General features: G+C 49.0%; 1 protein-coding gene across 1 annotated transcript in view; it reads right to left on the bottom strand.

The window, feature by feature from the left end:
• Positions 1-10,280: 10,280 nt before the first annotated feature.
• LOC111842639 (glucosidase 2 subunit beta-like) overlaps positions 10,281-14,124 on the bottom strand; it is a 106,373-nt gene continuing 102,529 nt past the window's right edge. Inside the window, exons 14-15 of the mRNA XM_023809482.2 lie at positions 13,527-13,626; positions 10,281-11,337 (exon numbers count right to left, since the gene is read on the bottom strand). Of these exons, the coding sequence (XP_023665250.1) occupies positions 11,194-11,337; positions 13,527-13,626 (244 nt within the window). The 3' untranslated portion in view covers positions 10,281-11,193. The remainder of the gene's footprint in view (positions 11,338-13,526; positions 13,627-14,124) is intronic.

Genomic DNA, 14,124 nt, shown 5'->3' on the forward strand with positions numbered 1-14,124 from the left:
TCACTGTTGCAGTTATGCTATGCTCTGCACTTTAGGCAGAAACCTCCTAGAATGTAAATTATCCTTTTCGGAGTGGATTGAGCTGTTGAAACATTTTGACATACCTTCAGCTGTGCATGAGAGCTTCGTAGCACATTCCGAGTTGGAAGCTTGTCTCCCCCCCCCCCCCTCCATGGTCAGTTGCGTTTCGTCGGGCTGTGTAACGTGACTCACGGGCAGTGGGGGAGGGGTATACTTGAAAGAAGCTGTATTGCTACTGCCCACCTGGTGCCTTGCGCCTAAGACATACTGGGGGGCAGGCTGGTCCCCCCCCCGCTGTCGTGAGACGCGTACAGTGAGCTTATCGACGGTCCCAACCCAACTTTACTTGCGCCCAGCGGATTCGCGCAGTGCACCACCTACTCTCACTTACCTCTTGCAATCTCCCAGCTGGTGTCAACACTCTCTCTCCCTCCCTCCCCCCCCCCAAGGCAAATGGAAGATCAGATGCCACTTTTTACTCAGAACTACAGAGCAAATCTCAGAGGACAGAATGTGTGCTGCATATAATTAGGCTGGTTTGGAGGAGCTGTTCTGAAGTGAAATGGGCACATTACTGGGCTACACAGATCGTAGTGCTGTCGCTATTCCTGGCCTGTAGCCTGAGTGCTGTGCACCTGTAATGTGAATTTATTTCAGGTTCTCCGGGTCTAGTTCTCATTTAAGTGTGGCTTTTGAATATCGGGATTTCTATGTGCTCAAATAGATATGTTTGTATTTAAAAGGAAAAAAAAAATTCTCATGATATAAATGAGGAAGAACATATCTAATTGTGTTCCAGTTCAGAAAGCAGAACATGTGCCGATAATTCGCAAATGGTGACTGATTCCAACCGGCGTGATGGAAGTGCAAATTCGATTCCATCGCAGTGGGCAGGCTTGAAGTGCCCGACCGAGACTTCTCATCTAATTACGTATGTCTTAGAAGGTGAAGCGTGGCGTATTCAGTCACGACAACACGAATGTAGTTAGTTAAAACCAACCTACAATACAGTGCAATTTTTGCATTATGTTAAAGCTGCGTACAGAGCAGTCATAATAGAGCACGGATTACTAGCTTGAGTGCATATGTTGCTTTTAGTAAGTTTAAGGCAGAAGGGTGAGGCTTTGAGTGTTCAGGCCCACTTCGCTGTTGCCCATAAATATGGCTGCTGCTTTCCCATGTTATTGCGTGTGTATAAATCAATTTTCCCCCCGTAGATGGTAAATGAAACGTAAGTGGGACTTCACACAGTTCAATATTTCACTCAAACGTATTAAACGAAAGGGGCTTCAGTCGATGGATGGGAAGTGGCTGGGTGGATGCTTTTATGCCAAAATGTCACAGATACTCCTGATAAATTTAAGTGTCTCTTTCGGTGCATTTCCAATAAGTACCCTCTGAAATGTCCGTCCGCCACCCCCGGGCTTGGAGGTGAGCGCTGGGTGCATCGCGTCTCCGGGGCCATTTGTGAGGAGGCTCCCGTAGCGAGAGGGGCTGCCAGACGGCCTGTGTGCTGTGGATGGCTGCTGTCTCGCTCAGCCGCAGGGAGCCCGAGCGGCTCTTAGCCTGCCGTCCCGCAGATCGCATCCAAATCCGTCCCCCGATCACGTCCGGCGTCCTGACGCCCCCAGCCACCTGCAGGGGCGCGTCCTTTCCGTCCTGCCTGCGGGATGATCGATCTGCGCGGTGGTTTGAGCCGGCGTCTGCATCAGAGCGCGGCCGCATGCCTCCACGCGCCGTCCTGCGCTTTCTGCGACGGCGCATGCACCCCGCGAGGAAAAAGCCTGGAGAATAATGGCACAGTGACCGGGAGGGAAAAAAAAAAAAAAAACAAACAACAGAAGGATATAAATCAACATTGGCTACCTCGTGCTCCAAGATGCTTTTGTGAAAACGCGAGCAGCCTTTTGGCTGGTGAAGGGGGCGTTTTGGAGAGCACCCCGGGAATGGCTCTGGAAGGGGCGTCAATGGGGAGAGGGAGGGGGTGGAGCCAGCTGGGCGACACGGCGGGGTCCCTGGCCGGCCTAAGCGGCAGCCCTTGGGGCTCCGCGTCTGAGGTCTCGCTTTGGGAAGACGGCCCCAGTCCTGGGGGTGATCTGGGTGCTATTTGCATAACCGCCACCTCACCTGTAATGCCAGGTGGGAGAGCTTGCCAGAATAACTCACTGTTCTATGGTGAATTCAGGCCCTAAGGCTTGGAACTGCAGTTTTTGCACCAAAATGGACGCCATGCAGTCAGATGTAGTGAGATGTGTGTGAGATATTGATACGAGCTTCATTACTGTCAAATGTATACAGTACACTGTACAAATCGAAATACACTACCAGTCAAGAGTTCTTGCACACTGGATTTTCTACATTTGCATGTTACTTAACAATTACTAAAAATACTCTCTTTGCTAAGAAATTTACAGTATGTTCACCTTTTGAGTACCTTTTAGCAAGAAAATGTCATGTCTCTGATTAATCAAAGTAACCACCTATAGCAGAGAACATTTGAGACAGTCATTCTACAAGGGACAATAAATACTGCTGTATGATGTGATGAAAATTAACTAGTGCATTTAAAGTTCACAGAAAACCTAGAATTTGACTGTGCCATCACCACACATCCAGTTAATAGGACATGCACTGTTTGTTACATACTCTTTCCATGTTATAAAGGAAACTTGTTTTGATTTATTTTTTCATTTATATTTCTTCACTCAGCTTTTCAGTGCTTAAAAACTTAATCTGCAGTTGATGAAATAAGTGGAAAAGTGGTAAAAACATGTCGTGCAAAAACTTTTGACTGGTGGCGTATGTGACCAAATTGAAATTATAGGTTTGTGGTGGGTAGAATAATTTAAGTCCCATTTTTTTTTTTTTTTTTTTACTGCAGTGCCTTTCTGACACTGAGAATGACAGCAGAAAAGGGAGGGAGGTGGAAAAGCCCCCATTCCGCCACCCCCCAGCTGCGAGGAGAAAACAGTCGGCTGAAGCGATGGGCCTGTAATCCCATCACTGGCAGCAAGCTACCTCATGCATGGCTGCTCCGCTGCTTTAAAGCTTTGGCCCTTTGGTATGAGATGGTTTAGTGGGGACAAGGAGGCCTGGACACGATGTTCCTGCTGTGTGTAGCCAGCCTCAAGCAGCGTGTGTGTGTGAGTGTGTGTGAACATATAGATATATATGTGTGTCTAGTGTATATTTTGACACTGAATGGCTGAGTGTAAATGTGAGAGGGGTGTGGCTAAGACCCAGCCAGGCACTCTGGGCGTGGCTTGTATGCTGGGGGTGTGGCTAAGACCCGGCCAGGCACTCTGGGCGTGGCTTGTATGCTGGGGGTGTGGCTAAGACCCGGCCAGGCACTCTGGGCGTGGCTTGTATGCTAGGGGTGTGGCTAAGACCTGGCCATGCACTCTGGGCGTGGCTTGTATGCTGGGGGTGTGGCTAAGACCCGGCCAGGCACTCTGGGCGTGGCTTGTATGCTGGGGGTGAGAACTCTAGCACAGCTGAGTTCTCTCCATCATCTGTGTTACTGATGGATCCACTATCTCATCCACCCGTCCGGCACCCGGAAAGACCCAGCCAGCCCCTCAGCCCTTGATCTGTCAGTCTCCGTCCCTTCCCGGCATTGACACCTTTCAGCAGGAAGCAGCCAACCATGAGGATCAGTGTCCCCGAGGTGCAGGGACAGCCCGGTTTGTCGGACAGGACATCTGTGAGACCTGGGCCTGAGTCTGTTTAGTGGCAGGGAAAACTGTATTCGCTTTCTGGGGAAACGTTAACTAGTCGTGACTTGTCACAATCACTGAGGAGCAAGAAAGGTAAAACGCATGAAAAAAAATAATTTTGCATTTTACAGTATGACAATTTTGAAATCTTTGGTTTAGTGCAACTAATCAAAGTTAGAAACTTCTCAGCAGAGCCTGGGGGACTCGCTGTATTTATACAGTCCTCATCTCTCAGCCACCTACGTCGAATTCTTCTGACATCGTGAAAGCAACACCTTATCCTGGACGCTTTGTCCCACCTCCCTTTTTTCTCCGTGTAGCATGGCAACATCACTGCTGTAAATATTGATGAAATGCTAATCAGTGGAATTCCTAATGCTTAAGACAAAGGTAATGGTTTATGACTGGTCTGACACATTGTGGGTTCATTACTACAGTTGCCAGCTTTTTTGAGCAGGGGGGGGGGGGTTACTGGCGAATCACTCATAAGCAGAGAAAACCAGCAAAAATGGCAGGCCTCTCGTATGAGTGGCCACCCCACCCCCCTGCTGCATTCCCCCCACACGCCGGCGTAAATCTCGGCAAGCCCTTTGGGGGGGGGGGAACTGGGAGAACGTGCAGCTTAATGAAAGTGCACCCGAGCGAGGTAATTAGTACAACATCCGCAGGCCCAGGGGCCGCCGTTCCGGTCCGAGAGGGCCGAGCACATCTGCCGGCGGTGAGTCCGGCTAACGGGAACAAGACCGTCGGAACCCATCAAGGCTACAGCGGGGTGAGGTGCCGTGGGGGTAAAACAGAGCTGAGGTCTGCTGACGCACGGCTGGAGGGCCCTCCCCCCCACGCTAGGGCTTCGTAAACAAACTCCGGCCCGAATTCATACGTGGAAGCGTTGGGGGAAGGTCTCACACAAGCATTGGTGGTTTGCAGGGACGGCATCACAAAGCTGATTGGCTCCTGGAATGCCCCCTCTCATGCCACTCACTGATTTCAAAACATCATTGGCTAATAAGGTTTGCCCCTCTGACTGAGTTACCACCAATCTTATTATGTGCACTATCAAGGAGCGTAATCCCAAAGTGGCTTCCGTTCGCAGGAAGGGCGTGAGCTTTTGCATGGTACTGTTATGCTGTAACGACATAGGCTGCAAAGAAAAACGATATTGACCAATCCCAGCAAGCATGTTTGGAAAAACCAGCTTTCACTGTAGACAGTTGGTAGCTTCAAGCTTCTAGTGCTGTTGTTTGCCTGATAGTACTGGAGCCATTCGTTTGGTTTCAGTGCTTATAAAAATGTATTTTAGGTATATAGATCTATGGTGGAGTCTAAGGGTGGCACTGTGGCACGGGGGAAGCTCAGTTTCGTCGCACCTCCTGGGTGCAATTCCATCTCTCTGCACAGTGTGCAGGCGGAACATTCTCCCTGTGTCGCACAGGCTTGCGCTGTGTACTCTGGTACCCGCTGTCTAAAATAAGAGCCTTCCTTTAGTCAGACTCGTGTTGTTTTTTTTCTGTGCTCGTAACCTTGTTTTACCTCCACTTGTTTACACGGTTGTCATAACACCAAGGCAGGGATAAAATAAACGAGAGAGATCAACGCGTGTGCGTGTGTGTCATGGCGGCGCAGCGAACACTGAGCGTGAGGATACTGTTGCGGTCCTGAGTGGCTGATGAGATGGAACCAAAGCTAAGTTGACACCGAGTTTGCCAGGCGTCCCTGAGGGGACAGTCACTGAGCCCAAGTTAGACTGCCTGCTTATGTTAAACAGATAAACTGGGCAGTGGGGACCATTTGCTGTAAACAGAGGCAAAACAAGGACACACTCTTTAGCTGTTTATAGCCCTCTGGAGCAAACAGCTAGTCTCCTAAATGAATACGTGAGAGGGGAAACAAGAAAATGGCAGACGTGCTGAAAATGACTTTGAAGTGCCAGGATTAACATTCTCTTCCGAGGTCCGTTTTTGGCTGAGCGGTTAGCCTGACAGACGGCCTTACTCCGGTGTGGTAGCTGGGCACTGTGGTCCCCGTGGAGAGCTGTCTACAGACGCTTGCCGGCAGAGAGAGCGGTCTTTGGGGAAGGCTGTAGCTCCTGTGTGTCTGTCAGGTTCAGGCAGGAAGGGAGGAAGCTGTTACACCGAACGATGTCAGGAGGGACAAGGAGGCAAACTGGATTTCGTGAGCCTGGCTTTTGCAGGTAGGAACACTCTGTCTGACGCTTGCATACAGCCATTACATAAACAGTAAGATATATAGTATTATGGGGGGATTCTATTACTTTTGAGAGACATATTTTGCTTTCTTATTGCTATGCAATGTAACCGAACAATAAAAAGTCATTAAAGTTTGCAAATTATTAAGAAGTGAATAGGCCCTGGTAAAAGGGAACAAATGCAAATGTTTAGACATTTTGGAGTCCTGCAGAAAATTAGTTTCTATGCAAGAACATATCGTATAAACATTGTTACCGCTGCCATACTGCCAGTTCTGCCGGCAGGGATGTAATTACTGTATGGATTCCACTGATGCTGAAGAAAGATAGCGTCTCGCAATAAATGCGGTAACAAGTGTTCTTGGGCCGGTGTTTAGAATTCATTCTATAATTACCGCATTAAAATGCACGTAGGTGTGTGTGGTTGTGGAAAGGAGATAGGATTGAAACCTGCGTTTAAGGTCTTATCAGCCGGCTTCGAATGGGTTGGTAATTACCGAGATTTGCAGGCTACATCGGCCCTAAAAATAAAAGCTAACTTTCCCCTATTATGTATGTATGTGTTTGCGCTTTAGCAACAACTTTATTAAAAAATAATAACTCTGAAGCACTCAATCTAATGACCTGGCATAAGCAGCATTGGGGTCATTATAGAACAGTAGTTCTCAATCCTGTCTCCCCCCCCCCCAGTATGTTTTCATTCCAACCCACACTGCTTCCACCGTACCACATTCATCATTAGCCTATTAGGGACTGGAATGAAGGCTGATTAAAGTAGGGTTCGGAATAGGGTGCCAGGAACAGAATTGAGAACCACTGCTCTAGAGGGACACAGCAGGTCAGGGTGATGCCAGTGACCGGCAATGAGCAGGTACCATAAACCAGCGTTTCTCAACCCAGTCCTCAGGGTCCACGGTTTTGCTTCCTCTCAGCTGCCAACAAGCCTATAACGGGGTATTTTGGTGTTCCTGATTGGCTGGGAACTGGGATGGAGTGGAAATGTGGACTGTCTGGGGGTCTCCCAAGGACTGGGTTGAAAAGCACAGCCATAAACCACAGCATGAAGAGTGGGGCCACTTTCATTAATGAGAAAACGCACAGCCGTCTTCGGTAGGCTGTGCTGAGGGACAATGAGCCCCATCCACGGCGCTTCCCACCCGATTTATCACGTCGTAGGAGAGCTTTTGTTAGGGATTAGCAGAAACGTCATGGATTTGACACTGCTTACTCGTAGGGCTCGTCTTCAGGCCTGTACGCGTAGCTGTTCAGCCGCTTATCAGCAACGCCGGACTTTAATCTCCACTAACCGCATACAGTCTGGGGAAAAAAAAGCCATTCGCCCTCAACCAGCGTGCAAAATTGCACAAAGCCCATATGGGCAGGAATGTGGCTTTTTCTGGAAGAGGGTTGATGTTTCTTTGTGCCACTGCTCAGGGTGCTTCCCACCATCTGTAATGTAGAAGTTCTATCCTCCTGCGTCTCCCATGGGGCTGACGGTACGCAAGAGGAGCAGATCTCACGTGCACTAGATGGGAAACCCACGATTAACCCCCTGGTCAGGCATAGGAACAAAGCTCACTTTCCGCCTCATGGATCTGCGGAGTCAGGATTTCACTCGTTCATCTGAACGCTGTCCCATTTCAGCTGCAGCAATATATTAAGACGGCAAGTCTCAATTCACTGGGGCTGGAACTAGCCTTTAGGTGAATGTAACCCCCCCCCCCCCCAAAAAAAAATAACCTAAAATTTATTATAAGCTTTTTTTAGGCGTATTATCATGAGGGTTTATGTTTTTTTAATAAGGGTGAGGTGCAGGGGAGAGCATGCCCTGCAGCACATCCACATGCCACGGCGACACTGCAGTCGCTGCATTTACTGCGTCACGCACCTTCAGCAAAGGGCCCAGCGGTGCCACTAAAGCAAGGCTACTGGCCCAGCTGCTCTGCTAAGGGGGCAGGGTCTTATCAGAGGGGGTGGCGGCCTATCAGGCTGCTCCTCATTTTACACACGCAGACGCGCAGAGCACCGACTGTCGCAGCAGGGAGACAGAGCGGCATACGGGCCTAATTGTATACCTACGCGCAAACCACAATGTAAAATTAAGCAGCGTCTTTTATAAGGCTGATACCCGGTAATTACTCACTAACTCTGGCTCATTAACAGGATCCTGTGGCGAACTGGAGGCTTTGCAGAGTCACTCTGAAGGACTTGCCCGCCTCCAAGTTCTCGTTCGCCTTGTCCGGTGGCTCGTCCCGTCATCGTCACGCCTCATCTGTCAGCCTAATGAGCTCTGGGAAAAAATCTGCCACAGCCCTCCCCCCAGTCCTCCCCCGGGGGTCAAACAGCCCCCGAGAGGGGCCATTCGAACCGCAGTTATGGACTCATAAGTGACAGGTACATCCGCCCCCCCCACAAGGCCGGAGACATCACCCTACAAGGCTGCCGCCTTGTGACTTCACAAGGACGGGCCAAAATTGATGGTTTTTAATACTTCAACCCCTTGCTTTTTCTTTAGCTTGTACCGAAGAAACTTTAATATACGTCTGTGCTAAAATAATGTTAGGTTTTTTTTTTTTCTTTAAACACTCCAAACTCACCTGCAATTTACAGACTCTCAAACTTGCTCTCGACGTCAACATTTCCAGACCCACTCAGAGCAATAAATAACCCAGCAGCATCATGTGACAGGTGCCCAGGCAGGCGGCAGATTGGGGGGGGGGGCTGATGGAGGGGGGGATCGGGGTGTGTGACGCAGGCTAAATATTGAAATCAAAGTGAAAGGCTGTATGTTTTTTATCTCAGGGAACATTATAGAGCGCGAGGAAATAAATTCACCGCCAAGTGAGTGCAAACCACACTATGAAACAATCTGTTTATATTAGCGAACAGATGGCAGAGGCTGGATACGTCGGCTCGGTGCAGATTTACAGCACGGACATCAATACACTGAGACGGAACAATATCTTGGGAACGTGTCCCCGTTGTTCAGTGAAGGATGCCGCTGCCTTTTTCGGTGCGTAGAGGCTGTCTTTGATCGCCGCAATTACAAGCAGATGCCACAGACGGCATCTCTAGCCTCCATGAGCGTCCGTGTCAGGAGGTCAGGCATGTTGTTCCGCTTCCAGAAAGTTCTATACAGATGAGCTTGCAAATTTGCTGCTCTACATCCTTCCGAGTCTGACTGGAACATGGAGTGAGGGTTAGGGATCGATCACTATCACTATAGCCGGGCAGCTATTGCAACCACAGCCCGTCCCTGGGAGGATGCTCCTTCATCATCATCATCATCATCATCACCACCACTCAGATCGCACTCAGTGGCAGAAGAGACAAGCTGACCCAACACTGGCCAAGAGGCTGCAGCAGAGCCAGCATTTCTATGTTTTTGGTTCTTGCGCATTACTCAGACAGGAGTATCAGTTCGGTTACCACACGTGAACTGCGAGCTGTGTGCAGTTTTAACAGCATGTGAAACAGCTGCTTAGAGATTAGGCCCCCTTTACAGCATGGCATGTCGGTGGGATTCAGATCACAGTCAGATTACATCAAAACAGGTTTAGCATAAAACAGGTTTAATGTCACGTAATCCAATAGGAAGGTGGATGTTTGTAAAGGTAAAGAGGCTTTTTCTGCCCAGAAAAGCTAACATGCTCCTCAGAGGGTAGGCAGAGACCAGCGATAGGGCTGCCATCTTCATTGGGAAAGTGCTCTCTCTCTCTCTCTCTCTCTCCCTCTCCCCCTCTCCCAACGCTGACTCAGGAAACCAGATTCACCAGCTCTGTTCGGCTATTGTGACTCGACACGCGTGCGTTGTCGCCCACGCCTACCTCCAGGGGGGGGGGGCTCTGCTCCGGGCTTCAGTCCCATCCTTTCTGGAGGGGTGGGGTTAACAGCAAAAAAGCCTCAAATGCAGCCATTTGAGGGGGGGGGGGAGAGACAATGGAAAGCAGAGCTTAACTTAAAAATAGGGGCTAGCAAGACACCCTTTACATTTAATATGACAGGAAGTGCCTGCAATGGTGCCCAGGGGATTTCAGCATTTATGTAAACTCCCACAAAAAGGACGACGAGGGTAATAATCTCTCCTCTCCTCTATTCCTCCTAAGCAGCTGCCTAAAGCGCTTTAGCTGCTGAGTGTGAGCCCATTAGCCTGTCCGATCTGCAGTGTTAGCGCTGTCCGCTGTTTCAGATGCCAAAAACCCAGAGGAGGAACGGGGGGCATATCCCTGGCGCCGCGAAAGCTACACCTGCGCACACCGGCGCTTCACGTCTCGCACGGCACGCGCACCTACAGATGCAGGAATCATAGCGGAGCAGCGAAAAAAAATCCAGCCGGCTTGGCTAGGAAGCATGTTTGTTTTAATGGTTTGCAAAGTTAAGTGTTGATACATTTTTATTAAATCACTTCACACTCTATAATCAACACCAAAAAAAAAAAAAAAAAAAAAACTGCGTTCAAGCAGCAAGTGATTAACCTCGACCATTTAACTTAACAGTATTAAACTGAAAATCAGGTGCAAAACACCCATCAGTGTGGACTGATGATGCTGCAGTCAACCAGTATCGAAAGGCTGGACAGAGTGTGTTTGAAAACCGTCCAAGAAAAACTAAGTAAGGGGCTTAGAGCTTGAATATGAAAAGGCAGGCTGTAAAAACCACCCATAATATACCCACACTGATTTGATTAAATTCATTTGTTCATGGCAGGTCTGAGTTTAGCTGAGCTGCATTACTGCTGTCTTGAGTACAAGCCAATCTGCTAAAACAACCACATTTAGAATCAACATCAAATATATATCTACAAAAATAGATCGTATCGTCAAGGTTTCTGCACAGCTGAAAGGGGTGAGATCCAGGGTGATTCGATGAAATTCAATGATCCTTCACACCTGAAAGGAAGCAATATGGCCTAGATGCTTGGTTGAATGTTCTGGAACGGCTCGTCACGCTAGTTTTGCCAGCGACTTCAGTGTCAGCGAGTGCTGGTCCTTCACTCCTGCCCTGAACATCCCATGGAGATGTAGGGGGTTAGGAGAGGGGTTAGGAGAGGGGTTAGGGCGCTGGAGGAGCAAACAGCGAGAAGGGGGTCTGTCTGAGGATGTCGTCAAACAGCTAAATAGGGAAGCACACTATCACCTCATTTTAGAGGCAGAGGGGACCTGATGAACTCATGGAATTTTCAGTCCAGAATAAGGCACCTTTAAGGCGGTGGGTTTTATAACCGGGGGGTGGTCAGGAAGCAGCCCACAGTTAGAGCTCACTGTGCACCCCCCGCCTACGCGCCTCCCGCTGCTGCTCACACGCGCTGGGGGTCCACAGCTCCATGATGTACTGGCATTTGGTCGGCTCCCGCACCCGCTTCAGAGCCGTCTCTGTCCCGCACGTCAGCGTGACCTAGAAAAACAAGATGGAGGCCGAGGAGACACACACCCACAAGGGGGGGGGGGGTCAGTCTGGGTCACCTGCGAATCTCTCACAGCCTCAGTCAGAGAATCACTCAGGAGGTCGCCAACACGCACACGCCGGGGCCCGCGGCAGCGAAAATAAACACCGCCGATTACCGGAAAGGTCACAAGATGCTCTCGCCACTATGAGGTGTTGGTGTGGAAACGGGCGGGGGGGGGGGGGTGGTGGGTTGTTAGGTGGCATGCATTCATAATGCCAATTACACCTTCACACACCTAGGCATTTATTTATGACGGTCGGCTGCCCGATTCAAGGGTACAACAGCAATCCCCCTCAGACCATCTCAGCCTGCAGTCTAACCATGGCTATTAAGCGTACGAGCGGCCTGCATCTGCAAGAACTCTGCTACCCAAAGCGTGCTTCTTCCTTCCTTTTTAAAAGCCTATTTCTGTTCAAAGGCCCGACACAGGGTCATAACTGATGTGCTACTGCAGCCATTGAGGTGATTACCGCAGTCCTCATTTGTTAAGGAGAGCCATGTGCGTGTCATTGCTGCTGTACTGCCTCTAATTGGCGACATTCTGATGCCCCGGCTTTGAGGAGGGGGAGGTTTCGTGCTTACTTCTCCGTGGGTTTCCATAGTAACCCTCCCATCAGAATTTCCTCCATGAACAATTAATTCTAGGACAGAGAAGGTACCTGCAGAGAGCTTTGGAGAACACTGGCTGAGGTGTTGTTGTGATGGCCTGAAGCCAAACACACCCCCCCCCCCCCCGAGCTAGGGGGACACAGCTGTACTGTCACCGCGGTGATCCGGTGCTTCCTGTAACATCTGTGTAAACCTCACTCTGCTCAGAACTTATCTAGCTGCCCCATGGAATTTTACCAGACACTAGGCAGAGTGAAATCGTATCCTTAGTTACGAGTCTCTGAACTTCTGCGAGTGAGAGATTGATCTCTCGTTTCGGCTGCAGTGGCTCGAGTCCGATTGCTGCACGGCGATCGGACAGATTGACCAGATCTGCCCGGCTTTGGCGTAAACCTGTACAGAGACGCTACAGAAGTAATGCATTGGAGATGGGCTTCTTGGAAGAAGACCAGGGAATGAATCTAATTACTGGCCTGATGGGGAGAATGCACTTATAAACCACACCCACAGGCGAGATGACATCCAGGGACAACCGGCGTGGTCTGCCGATGCCGAGCTCTGAAACCATGTCGCTTCATACGCGCTTCATTCCCGTTCTTCAGTAAAGAGACCAGGAGCCCGTTTGTCATTAAAAGGCAGAGCTCAGAGTGGTATTTCAAATATAATGAGGGATGACTTCAGTGGATGCTCTGTTTCTGTGTATTTTATTTGGGGACAGGGAAACAGAATTAAAGGCATTCAATTTGATGGAAGGATGTGTAGATTTTTAGATTCTGCTCACTATTATCTATTTTAAGGGATCCACTAAAAATGAGAACATTAAATGTGTTACATTATTTAATGGAACAAATTCCACACAAAAAAATGAACCTTATGAGTTAAAAGAAAAAACCCCCGTGAAAGCGACTCCACCCCCCACACCGCTCCCCTCCTCCTGGAAAGCCTGGAGCACAGCAGTGGCTGACATTAGCATGAAATCAGCACGCAGCCATATGACAATGGGAAGCGCAGCGTGGTTTCTGATTGGCTGGTGAGGTCACATGATCCCCATGTTTTATTTACTCGCCAGTGATATATCAAAGCCTTTCATTTTTACTCCTGCATTAACATCCAAACAGCCCATTAACAGCCCAAAACCAAAAATCAGCCCTTAAAGCATCTGCAGTTAAAATACCATATATATGTATTAGAAAGTATCAGAATTTGCATCTTAAATATTTTAAAGCCAGTTTTACAGGTAGAGAATGCCGATACACCCACACTACACAGGTACATAAACAGACAGTACTGGTATAGACTGTGCAGCTACAAATATATACCAAACAGGCAGAGAAATAAACAGTGCCGATACACAGACAGACTTCTATGACATAGATACATAGACACCAACACATGAGTAATTAAACAGTATAGATACACACACAGATCCCACACAAGAGGAATTAAAAAGTACAAACACACAGATCTCACACACGAGGACTGAAAGAGTACAGATACACACACAGCCATCAGACATAGGGGGGCTCACCAGCGTTGTGCGGGGGGGGCCCTGCCAGCACGGTGCCCCATCTTCAAACTCCATCCTGCTATAAGGGTGTTCCTGAGGCCCTGCCCAGTATCGCCACTTCCTGTAGAGTGAAACGCAGAGCAGAGGTGAGCGGTCTCTGCTGAACAGCCGCCGAGGTCCCCGCTAGGTAGACTTCATCCGAAGAATCAGTCATCTGAAGAACATGTAATATTCCCCAGGTGGAATTAATTCCTAAGTCTAGGGTAGCGTTCTCTAGAAAATATTAACAGAGTTGGGCTCTGCACAGTCCTGAGGATCGGCAGCTCCCAGCAAAACGGCAGGTAAGGCTGAGGCCACGCAGAGCAGAGATCTGTCCTTCCAGGCATCAGCGAATTAGATCTCAGGTTTAGCAGACAGGCTGCATGGATCATTTACATTACTAAAGCAAACAAGAAAACAAACCAAAACTCAACCGATTCCAGCTGAGCCATACAGCCATTCTGATCACGATGTGTGCCACTAGATGTCAAGGAATCAACACAACAATTAAATACGTTTTAAACTCTCTGTTGTGATATCAGCAAAATACACATGTATGAGAAATATTACAATGGAGGCA

Source organism: Paramormyrops kingsleyae, chromosome 12, assembly GCF_048594095.1.
Source record: "Paramormyrops kingsleyae isolate MSU_618 chromosome 12, PKINGS_0.4, whole genome shotgun sequence".
Taxonomy (NCBI): domain Eukaryota; kingdom Metazoa; phylum Chordata; class Actinopteri; order Osteoglossiformes; family Mormyridae; genus Paramormyrops; species Paramormyrops kingsleyae.